The sequence below is a fragment of the Cydia fagiglandana genome, chromosome 5 (assembly GCF_963556715.1).
Source record: "Cydia fagiglandana chromosome 5, ilCydFagi1.1, whole genome shotgun sequence".
In the NCBI taxonomy this organism is placed as follows: Eukaryota; Metazoa; Arthropoda; class Insecta; order Lepidoptera; family Tortricidae; genus Cydia; species Cydia fagiglandana.
In genome coordinates this window covers 13,555,870-13,578,323 of record NC_085936.1, presented here as the reverse complement: position 1 = coordinate 13,578,323, position 22,454 = coordinate 13,555,870, and the positions used below count along the sequence as shown (strand labels likewise).

The window sequence follows — 22,454 nt, the reverse complement described above, 5'->3', positions numbered from 1 at the left end:
AGTTTTACTACGTAATATTAATAACTCGTACTTACTCAACGTAACAATAAAGCTGCTAAAATTCTAATATTTTGTTAATAGGAATATATCGGGATGATTTGATTTATCAATAGTAATTTAGTTTAGTTTTGTAATATTTGTTATTACCTACACTTATTACATGGTCCTATAATTTAATAATTCGTTACAAAACTAAGTTTTTAAAGCGTTTTTCAATAAAAAGACACTACATGAATGTCATGAATCATGATAGTTCAAAAGTTTTTAAACATGAAAATCGGTTAAAGCTGGAACGATAGGGGACGGATCAAGGTAGTTTTTTATTTGTTTGGTAATAAATGTTTTAAGTAGGTTCCTACCTGAAAATGTAAAAAAAACATTGTTCATATTCATTTAACTACCTAAAGAAATACATTACAGACACATCATGTGTTATACGCGTGTTTTCTTTTTACTTAATATCACTAGAGATTTATTTCTCGAGGCATTGAACATATTTTTCCCGTCTCGACTTAGGACAAATTTCTCGAGATTTCTCGCCTCGGGAATTCTCGAGCAGAAACCCTAGGCAGAATTAGAGCTAGAAAGATTTAATTACCACGTCCTCGGCCCAGCTTGCTTCCCTTCCCGCCCTGCCCCTAACGTCAGCCTAAGTGCGAAACGCCGACTAATATATAACACATATATTAGTCGGCGTTTCGACGACTGAGATAGTTTATAGTTTACTGTGATTTTCCCTATTTACACTGTGGCAACGGTATTCATGCCCGGCCGACTCGCGTATTCTTAGCCTTATTTCATTTCCGCCATCCGACTGTCGCTTTATTCTTTGCATCGGGAAGAAGAAATAGTGCAGAATGGAGTCTGTTCTTGAAAGCTTTTGAAATATGTTTCCGATTCTTGTCTAGAGGAACTTTAGACGTAGATAAACGGATGTGATGAATAGCTTTGATATTTTATATGTTTATGTTTTGACATAAAATATTTTTTCTATTTTACGCTGACATTAAAGTGAACAGCGTGTTTTTCCCTTTAAGTCCGTTAACAGCTCCTCTTTTGGTAATACCTATTTAACAGACATTCCAGGTTACACGTTAGAAAAATATAATGTCCCGTACAAATGACCTATTACGGGTATTCTTCCAAGAACCCATGTCGCCATTATAGCTATTATCCCGGTAAATGCGTAATATAGGACTTTTAACTCCGGTGCGGACAAAAGTGTGCAAAAAGTCACAAAATGACCCGTAAACAATTACGACTTTTCACATTGTGCCGTTTTCTCGACGTTTTGTTTATAGGTTTTTCTTTTCGTTAATCGGCCTCGAAGTCATAACACGTAATACGGTTGACCCATGAAAGCAATTGTAAACACAATAAAGATACTTGATTGTGCAAATGAGATTTAGTTCTTAGCTAAGAACTTATGAAGTCCTTTATCTTCAAAGTTGATTTAAACTAATTAAATCAAAATGAAATGTTAACGTCAGTTGTAGAAAGTAGCTTTGAGCTTAATTAAAAAGTCTGCTCTATCAATCCTTTTATTTCGTCTTCGAATTTAATAGTAGTCAGTCGGGTAAAGATTCATCTAACAGAAGCTTCGCCGGGAGCATTATTATCCGATTAGCGGCGGGCCCGGCGTTCCGGACGCAATCTCCGCGCGGCTCTCTTCATCCAATTACACCAGTGTGAACTGGCAGGATTAGTCGGCCCGGCTGCCGGCACGGTGAGGAAGCGCACCGGATCCGAGCCGGAAACCGCTGCCCACTTCACTGAGATTCATCTAACATACTCCGGCTTTCTGGACAAATTCTTCGCGCGGCCCTATTGCCAATTACATTACACCACTAATGAACCGACAGGATTAGCCGGCCTAGCTGCCGGCACGGTGAGGCGGCGCGCCGGATCTGAGTTGGGAACCACTCATCTTCACCGGGACCATTAGATATCATCAGAAAAGCGCGGCTTGCTGTGTGCAATCTTCGCGTCGATATCTTTATCTAATTATATGTCACGTCACATTGTGATGCGACGATAGTACCCATTAGATTAGCCGGCCCGTCTGCCAACACGGTACGGCTCCGTGCCAGATCCGAAACGACACCGCTTCCTTGTGCTGTTTGTAACAACGACTCCTTGCTGTGTTGACCAGTATTCCAGGTCAGATTTGGTACTCCGCCACCAATATGTTCATTTAATTAATATAAATATTCTTTTAAATATATGATCAAAAGTAATCAGGATACACTAACCCCTTATCCAATTACATGAGACGTGTGTAAACCAAACTAGATTAACGGGAACCGGCCCGCAGTGCGAGCTTGGTAAATTGCTGGCCTTACTTAAGCTGCAGTAATTAACAACATCCGGAGGTAATGTTAAGATCGTTTACTACATACGCAAAAACCTTTGCTGTTTGACTGTACGAGTAATATACGGAGTGTCCTATAATCCGTCTCTTTAAACTCCTGTGGAGGACGGCAAATTTAAGTAGGTGCGGAGTTTTTTTTTCTTAGCCTGTTACATAACACTAATTGGACTGCGTTATGGAATAACGAACTACTTAGTTCGTTATAACGAACTACTTAGTTCGTTATTCCATAACGCAGTCCAATTACAGTATCCCACTGCTGGTAAAAGGCGCCCTTGGTCTTCACAGCTCCTGTTGCTGTGCTTTTCCGGCCAGTTACTGATGAATGTGTCTAGGTCGTCGAAAAAATAAAACCAGAACTAATAATAATAAGTGTTCTGTAAACAAAGTTTTGTACGGAACACTAAAAATTGCCTAAATTACATTAATATAGCTAAACATGATATATTGGTTAAGTTGGTTATTAATTTGTAAGCGGCTCTATTCTAAATCAACCATCATATCGTATTTAAGCTGTTTTTATATCCAGAGATGTGATTTATTTGAAATACTTGTATTTAAAATGCAAATACAAAATGCAAAATACCTATTTTGTATTTTGCATTTGAAATAGTATTATCAAGGAAGTATTTGTATTTTGTATTTAAATACTTTTTATAAAGTATTTTTCACATCTCTGTTTATATCCTAGAAACCTAGAAACTGTCCGATTGGCCAATTTATTATTGTAGGCTTACATAATTAAATATTTCACTAAGTCTGTCCTGTACAAGTAAATGTACATATATTCAGATGCCGATCACTATGATAAACCATGTTCTGTTCAACTTAAAAATATCAATGTGTTTAATAAAAATGTACCCATTGATTTATTAACAGTATCCTGTTAAAACGGTTTGTATCGTTATCCGCAGACCGCGATCTCACTCGTCTATGTATACGTACCTAGTACTTTATTACTTCCTACAGTCAATATTATCTAACAAGATATCCGTTCGCGCACCAAGATTTTTTGCCACCCGATCGAGCGATTTTAATGAAGTAAGTCCCATGCATGTAAAATATATAAAGATCTTGCATGGTAGATTCCTTCGTTCCAACCGAGTGTTCCACGACACTCACTATTTGTTTATCTAGTGTCATATTCATATCATTCTATTGCATAGTCTTCATTTTGCAATTTAGTTTATTTATACACTTAGGTACACATAACATAAGCGAGAGAGAAGTTTACAAGCCACGCCGCTACTTCCAAGGCACTAAAGCAACACTGAAAAGTGGTTGGCCGGGAGGGTAGTTGTTTCTTGTAACAAAGAGGCTAGAACGATCTCTTTGTTGTTAAGTGGCAGCCGGCGGGGCGAGGGGTGCGGGGGTGCATTTAGTGCATGAATAGCGGGTAACTGCACTTCGTCACTGCGGGAGGAACAACCTGCGCCCGACACCCCCGCCACTTGCTAACGCCTCAAACATTTATTTAGACTTTGATTAAACTGCACTGTTTCAACAAAGGATTTATATCCCGGGTACTAAAATAACAGGTCAATATGACTTGCAAATTAAGTGACTAGCTTAAGGACACTTAATAGGTACGTAGTTTTGTCATACCAACGATTTAATGACCAATATATTGATTACAGATTAATTGCAGAAGGCATAAAGATTATACACTGCAGTTTTTTTATTGGAATATAAAAGAAACAAGAGATTAAATCAACCGATCATTGAATAAGCCTGATGAATAACTAATCCAAATAAAATATAACTCGTGTTAGCAAAAATAAAAACCCGATTCGTATAATTACACTCCTTGTTAACCCCTGCCTACGAATTTCTATAAGCGGTCCCACGGTTGCCGTTCGGGCGCCACTCATTAAGACCCCGTTTTATCCCCCTCGCTTGCCCACCTTAATGTTGTTTTCGAGCTTTTAAACAACTGATTACAGATGATTAAACAACTACATTTCATTAATTACACTTATTCAAACATTTTCTCATAATTGCGCTGTAAAAGAAATAAAAATAGTCACGAAGAACGTTAAGAAGATAATGTTTGCGAACGGCATTACTGGCTCGGGCCGGCCGGGTGGTAAATCGGGAAGTCTACACGGCGAGCCGCAGAATTGCGTAATTACCGTAAAGGAAGTCGGCCGTTTAGAGCAAACAAAAACGCTGGCGACTCGATCGGTGGCAACAAAGGGACGTAATTTGAAACAATCGGCGGTGGTGCAGAGCCGCCTGGCGTGGGCGCGCACCCTCCGACTATTGATCTGACGACTCGCGCCACCCCAGCGCCCCACGTCTCGCCCGCCGGGCGGACTCCCGCGCGCCGCCCACAACCCGTATTTTAATTGCAAATCTGCCAGATAATGTGCAAATAGATAACGGTATTATATTCGGCTCGCTAACTAATTCTGAAGCGCTATCGAATTACAAGCACGATATACTTTCAAGCGCTCCGCTCTAGCTTGAGTGCGATCTAACGGTGTATTGTATTAACGACGTGTTAGCTATCTTTATGTTCGCTAAGAAACATAATACAGTATCTTTAAACTCAATCTTAATACAAAGGAGATTGAACGTTCCCACTCGGAACCACACGGGCTATCCTCGGGTTCGTTTAATACACAAATGGGTCGATGATCGGATGCTCTCTCCTCTTCCGATTTGTTGTGGAACCGCTTATTTTCCATTTCCCCCGTCCAGAATCTGGAGCGTTCGCAGTTTCCTTTGGAAATGAATCTCGATAAGGGTATATTCTAATAGATTTTGTTATCTTTCTCAATTGAGACGATTTAATAATTTAAGCTTTTTCTTTTCAATTATACGATTTGATTTATTAATTTGTATTTTTTTAAGTTATTGATTATTCTTTCAACGTTTTATTAATAAGTACCTACGTTATAGTGGATCTTTAATATTGCATATTACGCAAATGTTTTATGAGTGGCCGGGGCTTTTTGTTTTCAATTTACCGAGCTGTCTGGAGAGCGGGACAAAGTCACGAGGTCGGTCCCTCAATAACGTCATTGCGACAACTCTTTGTGCCCGCAATCTATGGCTGGCTCATTTCGCATTTAGGCCGTTCTTGCGCGAGCGGCCGTTGATCTCATTATTTATTGCCATCGGTGTTTATTGATGACGTTGTGTTTATTGTATTGTGTGCTGATAGTGTGATGATTGTTATTAATAGTATTATATACAGAAGGGTACAAATAGGACAATACATGTTTTTATACTACTGGACGCTTTTAATTCGTTAATGATATGTTTTTATACTTATTTTATGGACTAATAAATGTTTACAAAGTTTAAAAAAAGTATCCTCTTTTATTTTAGGAGCTTTGGTGAGGACTAGTGTGCCAGTTTACTAATAAAAAACCGGGCAAGTGCGAGTCGGACTCGCGCACGAAGGGTTCCGTACCATAATGCAAAAAAAAAACCAAAAAGAGCAAAAGAAAAACGGTCACCCATCCAAGTACTGACCACTCCCGACGTTGCTTAACTTTGGTCAAAAATCACGTTTGTTGTATGGGAGACCCATTTAAATCTTTATTTTATTCTGTTTTTAGTATTTGTTGTTATAGCGGCAACAGAAATACATCATCTATGAAAATTTCAACTGTCTAGCTATCACGGTTCGTGAGATACAGCCTGGTGACAGACAGACGGACGGACGGACGGACGGACGGACGGACGGACGGACAGCGAAGTCTTAGTATGTAATAGGGTCCCGTTTTACCCTTTGGGTACGGAACCCTAAAAAAAGGGGTTAGATTAAAGAGAAAAGTTTGACCTAGTTGTATTTTAAAGGATATTCTTTATATGTTGGTTCTGAACATAGTTAGTTTACAGTACATAATCAGTAATCAATTACATATGAATATTGATAAATGTTTTTTTAATGTTTCAGTAGTCGGTACGGAGTTGAACGCCCTGAAGAAGAAGATGAAGAAGCGAGCTTATCCGAATATGAGCGTCTCGCAGCTCATGGTGCAGCGCGAGCGGCCCCTCGCCGACTTCAAAGTATGCACTCCATTTCTTATTTATACATACTTCAACTTCATACATTTAGGATAACCGCCTCACAAGCTTAGGCACAAAACGCCAATTACGGAAAGAGAGACCTAAGCCCTCCTACGTGTACACGCTCAACGAAGCTGGCCAACTTTATTGTCACACGTATATTTAAGACCAAGTTCGGCCTGGCCAGCCACATAAGAGCTCACGCCAGACAACGTCCATGATATTTATTTAGGGTCGCCGTCATCGAAAACGATAAGGAGGACTATATATACATTTAGAATAATTATGTACGTAATTTATTGACCCAAAAAAAACCAACAATAAATTCAAGTGGCCGTTAACTTAGTGTCTATAAAAATGAGGATGCATAAGGGATATAAAGCCTATAAAATGTGTATACCTAAATAACATCATAGGTACCTTCAGATCTACAGCGCAGGCTTCGTCATCATGCAGATAGCTCATCCACCTCAGGTTTCGTCAAATAAAACGTCAATTTTCACATGTCATATGTCATTTAGAATTGGTCACTGGCTGAGCGCACGTACAGTGTATGATTAGTTTTCGAGTAGCTTTGATACAGGCTGATTCAGGCGTTTTCCGAAATAAAGTCTTTAACACTACGTATAGGTAATTGATGCAAGACCCATGCAAGAACGTTATAAGTAAGCAAATTGTACAAAATAAAGATTTTTTTATCGTGTAATAAGAAAATAGTTTATCAAATTAACGAGCTAGAAACTGGATATGATACTATTAAATAAGTAAATAAATATTATAGGACCTTTTTAAACAAATTGACTAAGCCCCACAATAAGACCAAAAAGGTTTAGGTTAGGTAAAGGCTATGGGTACTCAGACAACGATATATATAACATACAAATACTTAAATACATAAAAAACATATACATATGACTCAGGAAGCAATATCTGTGCTCATCACACAAATAAATGCCGTCACCGGTATTCGAACCCAAGACCATCGGCTTCATAGGTACTAACCACTAACTATTTATTGTGTTATGTGTTTATTCAAATGCTGTGTTTCGGATTTCGATTAGTAGTTAGTCGTTAATTTGTCTATAAGTCTTCTAGATATCGATTTTCGCTCATGCCATCTCGGATATGGGTATATGTATTTGATATCAATGCATTCAGTATGATGTCCTAAACACAAATATGTATATGAGATGACAAGCGCGAAAATGGTGGGGGTAGTATCTGTGATGTCATAAAGTCGGCGGTACAAAGAAAATTTGTGTTTTTCTTCAAAGATACCTTGTGGGGTGTCAACTGAAAGGCTTTGTGAGTAGATTACCATCGAGTAAAATTGATACGAGTTTGTCGAGACCACGTTTACTACATAAGTTATTGCAGCAAAAAAGCGTTCAATGCCTAAAAGTCGAGAGTTGCTTTTATGTGGCTTTTTGCTAACGATAGATCTTTCACACGACTGTTTTTCGACGTACAGTCGTAAGAGTGAAGCTAATAAATACAATTTAGTTTGCTAGTTGGGTAGTTTCCTTCTCTTTGTTTCGTATAGTAGCATATGTCGTTGCAGAAAGCGCCCTCCCCGAGATCAAAGTGTGCAGCACATTAAGTATTCATAGCGGCAATAAGTGCCGGCCCGCTGCCAGCCTTTACTGTCTATTATGAATATTTTGCGATTCCATTTCCGTTCAGACCTTGGCAATGATTTTATGAGATTATGATCTTGTTTTGTATTTGTTAGTGTACGACTTGCAACAATGTTATACTTTGTAAAGATAAGGTATTTGAATAGAGCTAAAACGCTCTTAGTTCTATTTAAAATATTCAAATTCACATTGTCGTCTGATGTCAGATGTCCTTTGGTTCTCCAAACTTCTCTGGTGTTTTTACACAGCTGATATAAAATGTCCTATCAAGTCCTTTTATTCTTACATTAACGCTTTCTTTTGAATTACAAACAATAACGTAATGTATAAAATAGGTACTTTTTGCTTCTTTGTAATCGTATGCTACATCCGATGTCGGTGTGGAAACTACTAGAAACGCTCTAAATACTCCATTAAGCAAAGCATTCACACAGTTGCTTGTTTTTTATTTTCCAAGATATGGTTAAACTTTATTCAATGACCATTATTATGCTAACGTGCAATAATTAACAACATAGGTATTACTTTGTAATGTATGTTTTTCTTTTCTTTAGCTCACAGGATCACCTTGTTCGTTATTCTTTAATGTAGGTGACGTAAACATTCCCAACATTGCCTACCACCTGGCTTGAATTGGTACCCTTTCTCATATCATTAGGAATTAGATATATACAGACAAGCCAGGAATGATGTGCATGTTTACGGTAGGTGACTAAGGGTCGGTTGCACCAAACTGTTCGTATCGTTAAAGAGTTCGCAAATTTTTTATGTATGGGAAGTTTCATAGTAAAGCGCCGGGGCGCGCCGGCTGACGTTGATCAGTCTGTCAAATGTGGTTGGTGCAACTGGTCCTAAGTAACCTTGTAGTTGAATCAATTATGGCCCCATCGCTTTCAGCCAACTACGCTCGGTATAGCTCTTATATTTAATTAAATTGTCGAATGGAGCTCCCGGTGATACCTTCGGCTCCCCGCACGCCTCGCAAATGTCCGGAACATCATCGCTTCCGTACACGGAGCAAAGGCATTCAGTTTTTGATACGTATTATGTCCTCGCTTTCAGGGCCACGAGAACGAGCACGGCCGCACCGTGTCGCCCGGGCTGGCGGGCGCGCCCTACCCGCCCGCCGCGCCCGCGCCGCTCGACGACAAGCACGAGCTGGCGCCGCGCCCCGCGCACTACCTCACCGTCAACAGCGGCTGGATCACGCAGCACCAGGAAACCCAAGACCCCACCAAACAAAACCAACCGTCCGCCGTTCAAAATCCTCTCAACGTCGGCATGCCCGTCCTGGGAACCAACGGCCAGATCATAGGCGTCAACACCGGCTACAGCAAACATCCCAGCTTTAAAAACGTCGCGGGCGCGATGCAGCCGAGCCAGGAGCAGAAGGAGGAGAAGAAGGAGCACGGTTTGCCGCAGCAGAAACCGCCGGCGAAGGAGGACGAGTCGCAAATATTCTGCGGGCTCAACCAGCCGCTGACGCCCGAGGTCATGCAGAAGATCAACGAGCAGCAGCAGCTGTTTATACAGCAGAACCAGAAGCAGATAGAGATGGCCATGAAGGGTTATAGAACGCAACTGGCGGAGTCCGCGAACCAGAACAAGCTCCAGGGGCAGAACCAGTACGTGCCGCAGGGGCAGCTGGTGATACAGAACGGTGCCGTAGTCAAGACCAACCCGGCGAAGACCCCGCCCTGGCAAGTCAAGAGGACCGACGCCGCGCCCAACCCCATGTCGAGTCCCAGCCCTAAACCTCTAAAGTTAGACAATGTGGACTATGAGGAGCCCATGAACATATCAGATGACGCCTCGGCTGGTAAGAATAACTACGTCAACAACGATGCCATGAACCCGGCCATGTGCCCGCGCGTTCCTCCGCTGCCTCAGCACTACAACATGATAAGCCAGCACTGGCCGCACGCCGAAATGAGCAAGAAAAAAATGAAAAACAACAACAAGGGCTCCAAGAAGAAGAACAACGGCACCGAAAACAAAATAATAACGTTCAACAATGGCATGCGGCTCGTCCAGGAATCTAAAGGAAAATCGTGCGAGGACATGTCCGGCAACAGCGTGCCGTCCTTCATGGACGACCCCAACGGCTACCTGGCGCAACAGACGGTGCTGCTCAACAACACAATATCGAGACAAGTCGGCATCAACTCCTCCTTCGACGGCGGCCAGTACGAGAACGCCAACAACTGCTACCCTAACAACCAGCCGGATAAATCGTTCAAGACATTAAATAAATCGTGCGACATGAACGTCTACAGAAGCAACATGGTCCCCAACGCATCCCCCTCCCCCAATAACACCCCCGACAGCAGCGTACTATCCGATAAAACCCAGGACGGCGCACTGTGCTGCAAGGGATGCAACGTGTACAAGGGGAACGGCGCGGACTTCTCCGAGAACCAGATGCGAGTAAAATACATGAAGCACAACATGTACAAGATGGAGATAGACGGCAACCGCGGCGACGCGCGCCTCGCGCCCAGCCCCAGCCACTTCGACGACAACCCCGTCTCCTCCTCCACCTTCCTCGAGCGCAGCCCCGCGCACGACACGCAGCCCATCCAGGCCGGCACCGTCAGCACCAGCAACGGCTCGCCCTCCGAGAAGCTCCCCCCGCCCGAACCCTCCCCCACCCCCTCCAACAGCTCCCGCAACACTGACACTCCTCACAGCAACGGCAGCGGCGGCTCCCAGTTCACACCCAACTGCACATTCCCCGTACAGAGCCCGGCCTACTCCGGCGCCGGCTCCTACCGAGACAACAGCAACCCCCCCACGCCCGGCGGCCAGCCCTACCAGTACCACTCCCCGGGGCCGCCCGCCTCCCAATCCATCACCGGAACTCAGATGATGCATTTCATATCGAACCACAACGTTAATAAAAATCTCATGGAAGTGGACAACATATCAATGGTCGGCGTCAAGCCCGGGTTGAAACTCCCGCAGGAGATATTTAGGGTAGAGTCGAGGAAGAGAATAGAGAATTCCATGCCGGGCTATTGTCCGCCTCCGCACTTAGGCGGCGGGCCGGCGCACTCGCTCGTACAATCATGTTATGTACAAACATTTGTCACCACTATGGCCAGCGGCTTCTCGGTCACGAGAGACACGGTAACTTCCGTGCTAGCCGGAAAAGCCAACACCGCCACGACCTCCATCAACGCGTCTCAGATAAACTTTATCAGACCGCCGCCGCCGCCCAGCGTAAACTTGGCCACCACCTACGCGATACCGAACAACCAGCCGGATCCGTTCATAAATTCAGTAAACTTACCGACCAGCTACCCCCTGCACATAGCGGGCACGACGGCGCAAAATATGATATCGAAATCGCCTCTAGAGATGGTCCAGAACGTTATCGGCAACGGGCCCGCGAAACCTGAAACTAGCGGCTCGACGACGCCGATACAAATGAATAGGAGACCGTGCCCGCCCACAACGCCCGGCCAGATCTTGATATCGTCGACCGGACAGATCATCGTCTCGAATAATCAAATGCCGCCGCCGCCGCCGAAGACCACGATGGTGGCCTCGCCCATACAGGGATCGAGTACTAACGTCACCGCCTCCGTCGCCCAGCTCGTGCCGGCGGCCGGCCCGCCGGTCGTCAACCAGGTCGTCGTCAACACGCTGCCGACGCCGTTCGTGATACAACCCCCCATGATGGCGGTGGACGGGCAAGTGGTGCAGCCCAACACGATGCTGCCTCAGATCGTCGCCGGCGGGCTGGTGCCCGGCCAGTCCCCCGGCGAGAGCCCGCGCCAAATGGACGTCAGCAAAGGCGGCGCCGGCTTCATGCCGGGCGTCGCTATGTTGTCCCCGGAGAGCTTGAAAAAGAGAAATAAGAAAAAGAAGACTAGCGCGAGCATAACTAACGTCCTACAAATAACGGCGCCCCAGCAAAACTCCAACAATATTATGGTGCATCACACCTCGCCGCAGCAGAGTTCCAGCCCGCAGTTCTCCCCCAGAGGCTTCCAGCTGTCGCCCAACAACAACATATCGCCGGCGCCCATGCTGCAAGCCTTGACGATCGTGCCTGGCAAATCGGGCACCCCCGCTCACATAGTCATGAACGGCCAGGGCAACTCCAGCAACTTCGGATCTCAACAAATAATAGCCAACACGTCCCCGTCGCAGCAGATCAACTTACTTCAGCCGGTGAACTTAATAAACAACGCGAGCAACGTAATGCCCAATTTCCCCGCGTTCCAGCAGTTCATAGTGCCAAATATCGGCGGAATGGTGATGACCGCGGACGGGACGATCATACAGGACAACTCGAATGGTATGCCTATGCAGCTACAGTTGCAGACGGTTAACGGGCAAAATGTTTTGACCCCCGTCCAGAATCCTGGCGTTTTCGCCGCCGGCGCAAACGGCGGGGTCGTCATCAGGGCGCAAAATCAACAGGGAAAGATCATACAGTCGCAGCACAGCCCCGGCGCGCAGTTCCTCTCCCCCAACAGCCAAGTCATGATGAACAGCCCCAACTTCAACGGGCAGCTCAGCCCGCTCCTCGCGAACTTGAGCCCGACGAACGTCGCCTTCAACGCGCAGCAGGTCCGGCCCGGGAACGTCCAGCAGGAATTTATCCAGACGAACCAGATGGGGCAGACGCTGATGGTGCCGCTGTCGCCGAAGCAGTCGCTCGCGCCGACCAACAGGACCAACACGTTCGTCCAGCAGAACACCACCATAGTCCAGCAGCAGACCACGCTGGTGTCCAACTCCCAGACGCACTCGTCGATCGCGCTCGGCGGCGGCTCGCGTTTGAGCATCGACCCGAACGTGCTGCTCGCCTCGAAGCAAATCCAGAAGCGCAACTCGGAGCCGCCGCCGTCGCCCGAGAAGGAGGAGAAGTTCGGCAAGTTCCCGGGCGAGGCTCGCTTCGGCGGCGCGGCGCCGGAGCGCGCGCACTCGGTGTCGACGCAGACGCTGCTGGCGCGCAAGTCGCCCGGCGGCTCCCCCCCCGACACCACCACGCACTCCCCCGCCGACCCCGCGCGCTCCCCGCGCTACCCCTCCCGCCCCGACACCACCACCGCCGAGCCCGACGACCCCGCCGCCTCGGTGAGTGAGCCACACAACCACACACACACACACACTACCTTGGCAGGTTCGAGATCAAGTCTAACTATATTAAGGTTCCGTCGCATAGGCGTGTTTTCCGGGCGGGGTGTGAGCGTTTTATATGTAAAAGCGGCGCGCGCCGCTCGCAAAACGCGCCTGTGTGACGGACCCTTTAGTTAGCTTGCCGGATTCCCTGTAAAATCGACCGGGTATACCGATCAACATTTTCTGCATCTGTATCATTGTCGTAATCCTTAGTCAAAGATACAACATCTGTGCCCTGTTTATCAAAAGCCTTTTTTACAGATTTTGTTAGAAAGGAACTTCCACTTGTATTACACGTTGCAAGCTTTTGATTAACAGGGCACTGAACGTTACGTTACACTGAGTTTGACCCAAACGTTTGTGTTTCTAGGCGATGGTGCAGTGCGTGTCGAGCAGCGAGCAGGACATGGCCGAGTCCCGCGAGCACGCGTGGCCGGCCCCCAGGCCTGACTTCAGCCCCGACACCGATGCGCAAAGTAAGATCCCCATAACTCCCCATAAGTCTTAAAATAGTTTTGGTTTAAACATTTGGAAATATAGTTATTTATTTAGAATAACTACTGAAAGTTGCAAAATTGCGCAGGAACTAGAATACTTTCACCGACGCAATGGCCGTCCTGCCAAATCGTCGCATACCTATATAATGGTCACTTTTGGAAATTGAAAGTAGATATAAATCTACTTGACATAACTACAATTATTTATTAGAAACCAAATTTCAATACGTCGTAAATCCTTGATGACTCTCCGAACGGATTACTTTATACGAATTTACATTACAATTACACAAGAACATGTTGCATTTTCAGATGTAATGTCAAACTTGCCGCTCATGCGACAGAACCGCAACCATAACCCCGTGGAGTCCACCGAAATGCATTACAACCAGAACGTCACCCCGCCCGCCAACCAGCAGAATCTCATGCCCCTCACCACCAACTATTACGAGCGCACGCACACCTTCAAGAGGAAAAACGACTTCGGGGACGGCTCCTCATACAGAACCGACAAAATGATGCGGACCAACTACGGAATGGTCCACGGTCTGCCCAAGGAGGACTATGACTTGGGTATAGCGTCCCCCGACAAGCAAGTCAGGCACTTCCCACCCTCTGGAACCAGTTCCGATTCGTCCGCCATCCAGAAAGTATTTGACAGACACAATCTAGGTTCTGGAAATGGTAAGTAGAACTATCTGTTCTGTGTATATCCTTTCTCGCTACGCTTACGATCCTTGGCTAATTAAACTACAATCCAATTCTTAGCTATTCTACCCATCAGCTTGAGTGTCGGCAACACTTGTGTGACTATATTTAAATGAGATCTTGAAGCCCTTTTTCACGAATATGAAAGTGGCCAACAACTTACATCTTAATTACAAATGTTTCCCTTATTACTAATTCTTTATTATCCCTCACTTTACAGTATTTACTGCACTGTAAATAAATTGTAATCTAAACATATAATCAAAACTAATTTTACATGTAAAAAGGGCTTTATAAATTAACTTGTTAACAATTTGAAACAAAAACCGTTGCCACTAATTGATCCGGAACCATCTCACGCTTTGGTCACAGCTAACAAAATTCCAAATTGATCATTATGTTGTGTCTTGTATTGGATTTGGATTGACTGACGCCTACGTACCCGAAATTGGTGGACATTACGTGAATAGACGTTTGTTGATAATACATACTGACGTGTATTGGTATATTTCAGCTTCTACATAATGCGATACTGTATTGGTCATTGGTTTTCTTTTGGTTGGGTTAATACAAGATACAGCTGTTAATAGAGGGTGTACTGGAAACTAATCAGAATATATGCGACGTGCTGCGTCCAACGTTCCCACCCGGCTTTCTGTCGCTTTCCATTGCACCACACTCGAACAAGTAACAAAATTGGCTCACAGATTGGGATCCCATTACTAACGCATCATTGTAAAGCCATCATCATTTCATCTGTTCATCATTGTAAGTAAAGCACAATTTTCATATTACTGTTCTTCTTTGGTGTGGGAAATGTAAATTATAAATCTGCTTCACCTATTGTACACTTTTGTTGCCTCTAGTTTGTGGATGGTGTTTATACATTGATTATGTTTACACAATAATTTTAAAACCTTTGAAAAGTACTCATTCTCGTGCAGACTCATACTATTGGGCTGCATATTTTAAATTTCGGCCTTATTGTGTTTGTGTTAAGGTATAAAAAAAAATGTATCATCACAAACTAGATGTAATTTTGTCTGTAAGTTTGCACTTGTGATTTAATTACTGGAAGTGTTACAAAGTCGGATTTTTAATAGATCAGTGGCATGTTATAGTTGGCGGTGCAACATCAATTGAAAGCTGTATTGCAGTTAATATATTCAATGATATTTTGTTGAAGAATGGAACTTGTATTAAGATAAAGTGTATTCATCCTTACGTGTCTTATCATGTAAACAAACAAACGTCAAATACATAGAAAATCTAGACATCCTAATATCAGATGTATTGGATATTATATTTTTCGGTGGTTTTATTGGTTGATTTCAAGAATTTGCGAGTATCTTTAAGTATACAGCAACATTTTAAGTGATGATTATTGAGTAATTTTAGAGAAAAGTGGGATAATGTCTTCGAGAAGTTGTTTACATGATAGGACAAGTAAGGATGCTTAATACATACATAAAATACGTTTTATATAAATTCACTTTACGTTGCAAAGAAAATTGTAACATATTTTCAAGGAATACGTCTGTTTAAGTTATAAAATTAATTTATGTCTAACTTAACATCAGGCCGTATGCTTGTTTGCCACCGACGTGATATAAAAAACACTTAATCGGGTCGAATGGATTGTCACTGTTGCGACTTGCACATTTTTCAATAATCGTTCTACTGGTATTGAAAATCCGATTATTGACCGCACAAGACCATGTTACTGCCTTCGAGCAACACGGAAGGGAGGCGGCATTCGCACTATTTCCCCTCTGCCGAGGTACAAGATTAGCGCGTCAATTGAATCTAGCGCGGGTAATAAAACTAGTTGCACTTGGATTTTTCACTAGACCGAGTCCAGACGCGCGCGTGAACACTGCTGCACAAAAATGCCTGTATGCTCGGTTTTTTGTTATAAAAAGAGTTCGGGGACATCAAATTTACAAAAAGAAAGTGTTACATTTCACATGTAATATTTTTTTTACATATCATACGTTAAATTACATTTAAATACAATTATTATATTTTAGTCTCAAGTAATTGTTGGATTTATCGATTTTGCTCGCTCAGTACAAATTGCGGATCGGTCGAGCGACAAATCCGACTTCTCATCTCTCAGAATACAATGACATACTTCAACGAAAATGTGTTAGTGTGCGTGTTGTGACACTAGTCACTCGTCCGTACACAAAAAGAGATCGAGGTTTGCAAGATTTGTCTTTGACGTGTGTCATTTTCTATGTATTTGTGTCGTCATTACAGATTGGATTTTGTATGTAAGTGTGTGAGAAATGCGACTGTGTGCATCTTTCTCCCCGCGAAAAATGGCAGAAAGATTTGTACGGCGAGATATCGCTTGGGCCCCTCCCTTCCGACATGTCGGAAGCCGGTGTTGCTCGAAGGTTACTGCAAATGTATCTAGCACTAAAATTCTTGTCGCCACTGTTCTAAAATATTCTCTTGTATTTTGCTTATCAAATTGTGTAAAGTTAGCATCTCGCTTCTATCGAATGGACTATTTACGTGTAATGTAATTTTAATTTTGTCAATATCCACGTCGGACCTTCTGGCATGTATAAATTTAGTCGACGTAGTTCTCGGTGTCGGGCGAGCGGGGAGGGGCGAACGCGGGCTAAACTGTGACAATATCGGTAGATAACAAGAGCGGGGAGGAGTCGGACGGGTCGGCCCCGGGCGGCCTCGGCCCGGGCGGCCTCGGCCCGGGCGGCCTCGGCCCCGGCGGCGGCGGGGCGCGGTCGTTCTCGGCGGGCGAGCTGGTGTGGGGCCCGGTGGGCGGGCACGCGTCGTGGCCGGGCGCGCTGCGGCGGCGCGCGCCGGACGGGCGCTGGCGCGTGCGCTGGTTCGGCGCGCCGCGCCCCGCCGCGCTGCTGCCCGCGCACCAGCTGCTCACGCTCGACGAGGGGCTCGAGGCGCACCACGCCGCGCGCACCAAGCATCGGAAGTGAGTCGACGCCACGCGAGTACCACGACTGGAACCCTTGCAGCGTCAACGACACCGATGAGCGGCAGTTCTCGATATGCGGGACGAAATACGAGAAGCTAATATATTTGAAAGTGGCTCGATACCTTCGTTGGTGTCCTTGGCGCTGAAAGGGTTGAGCGGGGTCGACGACGAAAGATAAACTTTGTCTCCGTTTCATTGTATACCGGTATTAGTATCTCGCTTCTTTTTCCGCGCGATTCGGTCTCCTAATAATTCTGCTTGACTTAACTCTCGTTACCTTTATTATTTGAATATTATTATACGATTATGATAAAGCTCCTATCCGAAAATAGATACTCGTCCTTGCAGTGACCGTCCGATTGAGACCATGAAAAATAATGAAAGCGAAATACTAGTATCGAATGCTTGAAAACTAATAATTTGTTTTTAAATTTAACTGTGTGATTTCTATTAATGTAAAATTAACCCAACCCAAAAGATTTCGCGAGTTTAACGTGCTGAATATGCCACTTGACTTTTCTCACATATCGATAAATATTAAATTACAATTTTATATATCGAAACAGGAGTAGAAAACTAAACACGCTGCTCGAGAACGCGATCCAAGAGGCGATGGCCGAACTGGACAAGAAGAGCGAGTCGGCGGCGGCGTCGGGGCGCTCCTCCCCGGCGGCGCCGGACGCGGCGGCGGCGGCGACCGGCGACGGCGGCGGCGACGCGGCCCGGCGGCGGCGGCGCGAGCGGCCGCGCAGCCGCGACAAGCACAGGAAGGGCAAAGCGGCCGCCGCCAAACCCGACACCCGACTGCGGAGCTCGCGATGACATACGAAACATCACATTTATTTTATTATTTGTGCGGGCACACTTTGGGCTGTAAAAGCTTCTGCTAGGATATGATAAAATGCAAAAAAAATTGTCCCTACGATTTGACTGTGGACCTTTATAATGTTTATAATGTCCGATGCCAAGAAAATATTGGTAGATGGTAAACCCGACAGATGTCACACCGCGGAAGTCGGACGTTACTGTTTAAGCTTCCCGATATGTAATAGTGTATGTCTACAATTTAGTATATACTTCTTAAATACATCACATAGTCAATGTCATCAATGTGTAGGAATAGTTAGTAAAATTATGTTGTGATTGTACAAACAGTATCTGTACAATTTTTGTTTTCGACGTGTCTAGAGTGTTATTACTAACCAGAGATTATCTACCATTCCGTACCTTTATTGATAAATATTGTATATATCCTTGTAATCTCTTTGTTGAAATACTTTTATTTGAGAGTATAGTATGTTGGATTGAACTAAATTTGGACAGAAAGAAAGAGTTCCTGGCATGAAAATTATCTATATTTTGGTATTTACTTAACAATGACCTATATGAAAGTGATTTATTAAAGTAAAAATTAAATGTAGGTACGTGTAGAGCAGCAGTGGTTGTGAACCACGGCCGCTAGAGTAAACCACGACTAGGTTCGTCTTGTAGGTAATCTTCGATATCAACAATAATAATACTATGAGTACACCCCTGTCATCGATGTATTGTACAAGTTTAGTGTACTGTAAATGAATAAGAAAGTAAATCGCTATATACCGTGTAAATTTTTATGTGTGTTGTTAGAAAGTAATAAGTGAAACATGATTTCTAGTCAAAATATTGAGCATATTAAATGTAGATTTTATAGACGAGGTAATTGACAATAACACTGGCCTGCGTTTGTTGACGCGATCAACATTGTTTCGGTTACATAATGAGTAAGTACAGTACATGATTATGATTTACTATTTGTTTGCGTTGGTGACCTCACGTTTGTTCAGCTCGAGTGATAGTTATTGAGAGCCGTTTGATTTCTTTTGAACACGCTACATTTGACATATTACACAGCCTTCGTTGTTTCTTGGTACCATGCCTCAATGTTCAATTTAAATAAAACCTTTACATGTTTCCTGTTTCTATATAACACCAAAATAGGGGTATTTTGATATCCAAATGAATACAATACATACGATTGTACGTGTTAATTTTGCAACTATACACTTATTATTGTAATAAATGATAACTTTATTGAGTTTCACATAATTACTTACAAGTTCTTGCTGATCTCTTTCATGTAATTATTTTTTATAATTATGGTCTGAAACAAGGTCTTGATTTTTCTAATTATTTATCTAGGAACAGTTGAGGAAGAAAGTCACTTGTAACGGCATTACAATAATTTGAACTAAACCTCCCGTAGCTTAAATGCTCAAGATTCCGTTGGCAGCTGCGGCCGCGTCGCGCGCACAGGACTATCTCACCCACAATACTTACAACATGCCATCACAATGAACACATATCCTTACCTAACCTTGTCATCCTCTTGAGTTAACGTAAAATAAGATATCACTGTAAGTGTCGCTTAATTTATAAGTATTTGTTTTGTGGTGCAAGGGAGATTATGTTAAAACATTTTTAAAATGCTTTTTAAACACATTGAAGTAATATAATGAAAGATTTTTAAAACTCTAGGTAGAATTAATGTTAACTATAGGTAGGTCATGTCATACCATGGATCCACTTGATAGGTAATTTGTTATGGATAGTCATTGTTAGATTATTATCAATGTGCAAAATTACTTTGTGATTTCTAAACATGTCCGATAAAAATATATATCAAGGAATTATCTCATAGCTTACTTACTGTTTTTTATAATATCGTATTTTAACCTTAGAGATTCCACTTTGAAATAAGAAATGTCACTTCAGATGCCGACATGTATTTAATGTTGAATGGGAAATGTTTATTATATATTGATAGTCGGAGCCTCCCGCGAGATGGTATTATGTACATAATCTTACTGTAGTTATGTATAGTATTTTATTTCAATGAGAATTAATGTTTTATAGACTAATATACAACATAAGATTATTTATTTGTTTTGCTGTGTACATATTTTTTTCAATAAAATGTACCTGTTTTATTTAAGTTGATTTTTTATTTACTCCATCTCTACTCCTAATAACCTAAATGTAAATTGAGAGCCTAGACGTGCTCGTGGAATATATTTCGGGCGATTTAAATTAGGCAGCTACTATAATTATAATACTAATGTTGCACACTGCACATTGAATTAGGTACTGGGTGCTACTCGAGTGTCATTCACTCGCCAAAATTATTCGCACAGACAGACCTATCAAACGCTAAATAAATATATACATACAAACGTGAACGCTGAACACAATACACTCTTTTTGTTTGGGCAGTCGTGTAATAAAGCAAGATGGTTGCGGTCATAGTCTAATAAAACATGGTCTTCTATTCCCAGAGTGACACAAGCCTACGTCACAATAACATGGCCGCTATATATAGCGCTATCGCATATTATCATATAGCGCTGTCGCATGATGACGTAGGCTTGTGTCAGTCAGGTGACCTAGAAAAGACGGGAAGAGAGTACCAGGCGGAGTATATTACCATGGTTGCGGTTCACCTATAGTTTGCCTATTATATGTAGGTATGTACTTCAAGATTTGTAGATTAGTGTTGCCCTCTATATGGAAAAGTCGATATTACGCGTATAAGCGGTTTTTTTAAGAAGACGGAAGTTATTGCCAGTTTCGTTAGTTGTCTCAACCAAGAAGAACAGCGCTTAGCGCTTACAGAGGACGACGCAGAGTGGCGCCACCATCAGTGGCAGGACAGGATGTCGCTACAGGCGCTACGTTTTCAGTTTGAGGAAATAACCATAGATGGCACGCGCAACCATTTCTTGAACAGTGTTTCATTTGCATCATTGCATTTCTCTAAGACGAGTTTTGAAGAAGAACTTGTGGGTTCAATGTTTCTTATTTACATTTCGAATTTTTAGTCGTAGGTAACTATAGTTCGTTTTTTTTAGCATTAGAAAGAACTTCGCAGAAGTAAGCTTGTGGTTCCAAATCCGGCACTTTTAGCGGTAATAATTTGAAGTAAATTATATGTATTGACCGTGCTACATTAGATAATTCGATAATTATTAACAATTAAAGAGCCTGATAAAAACTGTACGCTTACTTCTGTGGAGTTCTTTCTAATGCTAAAAGAAACGAACTATACAACAATCTGGGTGGAAACACATCTATCAGCTTTTTATACCATCAATTGTAGATATCGATATCACATATCACTATTTGTAATCCCTTAACTTTTTATTATTTGTTTAAGTAATCAACTTTATATTTGCCTTGGCTTGCGAGTGTTATTGCGGACTAGGTCCTGCGGCCATCAGGCTTTGTTAAAATCGAGCAAAATTTTCATAAAATACCTATCTATGTGTGTGCATCTGCTGATGTGCCCTGGTGGTAAAGATGGTCAAGCAAATCTTGTCAGTAGAAAAAGGCGCGATATTCAAATTTTCTATGGGACGATGTCCTTTCGCGCCTACATTTTTCAAATTTGCCGACTTTTTCTACTGACAAGATCTGCTTGACCCAGTATAATATTTCTCTATCTTGGTATACTATGTACCATTATTCAGAGTTAGACTTGTCGTTGTTTAGTGGCCGATTCAAGACGATAAATAAACGTGTAATGTGCTTGTTTTGATGGGCTCACTTCCCGAACTGGCGTAGAAGGCAGATTTAGTGCGCCGCGGCCAGCGTAGGTTGATCCGGCTGTATTGTTGCAACCAACTTTATATTATAAACAATGTGCCCTATGGCAGGCGGTGGCTCACTCCGCGATTTCGTCGCATTGCTACAGGTAGCTAAAACTCCATCCGTTCGACCCGAATTTTGGGGTTTGCCATAGGCCGCGCGTGGCGCTGTCGCCACCTAGCGACCATATCTGTGCTGATCGTGACAGACGCGTTTTGTTAGAGAGTGAGTCTTCTGTACCTAGTACTATTATTTATTCTATGCCTATGGACGGAGATAAGGGTAGGCTGCATAAATAGGTTTATTTATATGCTTTAGCGCATAAAATGAAAATCTTTATCCTATTTATCAACTAGATATAAACCGGCAGCAGAGCCCAGTCCGCTGGACAGGGACAGCTGTGACCTTCCGTCGATAGCCAGAGCAGAGTGTTAAGTTCAGTAAATAATTTAAATTAAAGACGGTTTGGCAAAAAAATCGTCTATCGGATAACTAGC

At 43.2% G+C, this 22,454-nt stretch overlaps 1 protein-coding gene across 4 annotated transcripts in view; it reads left to right on the top strand.

The window, feature by feature from the left end:
• LOC134664535 (uncharacterized) overlaps window positions 1-20,308 on the top strand; it is an 86,393-nt gene extending 66,085 nt beyond the window's left edge. Inside the window, exons 4-9 of one of the 4 annotated variants that reach the window (XM_063521228.1) lie at window positions 6,285-6,394; window positions 9,094-13,122; window positions 13,538-13,643; window positions 13,977-14,348; window positions 17,028-17,334; window positions 17,904-20,308. In XM_063521228.1, coding sequence (XP_063377298.1) covers window positions 6,285-6,394; window positions 9,094-13,122; window positions 13,538-13,643; window positions 13,977-14,348; window positions 17,028-17,334; window positions 17,904-18,159 — 5,180 coding nt within the window. In that variant the 3' untranslated portion in view covers window positions 18,160-20,308. Of the gene's footprint in view, window positions 1-6,281; window positions 6,395-9,093; window positions 13,123-13,537; window positions 13,644-13,976; window positions 14,349-14,886; window positions 15,778-17,027; window positions 17,335-17,903 lie in introns of those variants that run through there. The other 3 variants (XM_063521227.1, XM_063521230.1, XM_063521231.1) reach the window with 3 other exon arrangements.
• Window positions 20,309-22,454: the final 2,146 nt, after the last annotated feature.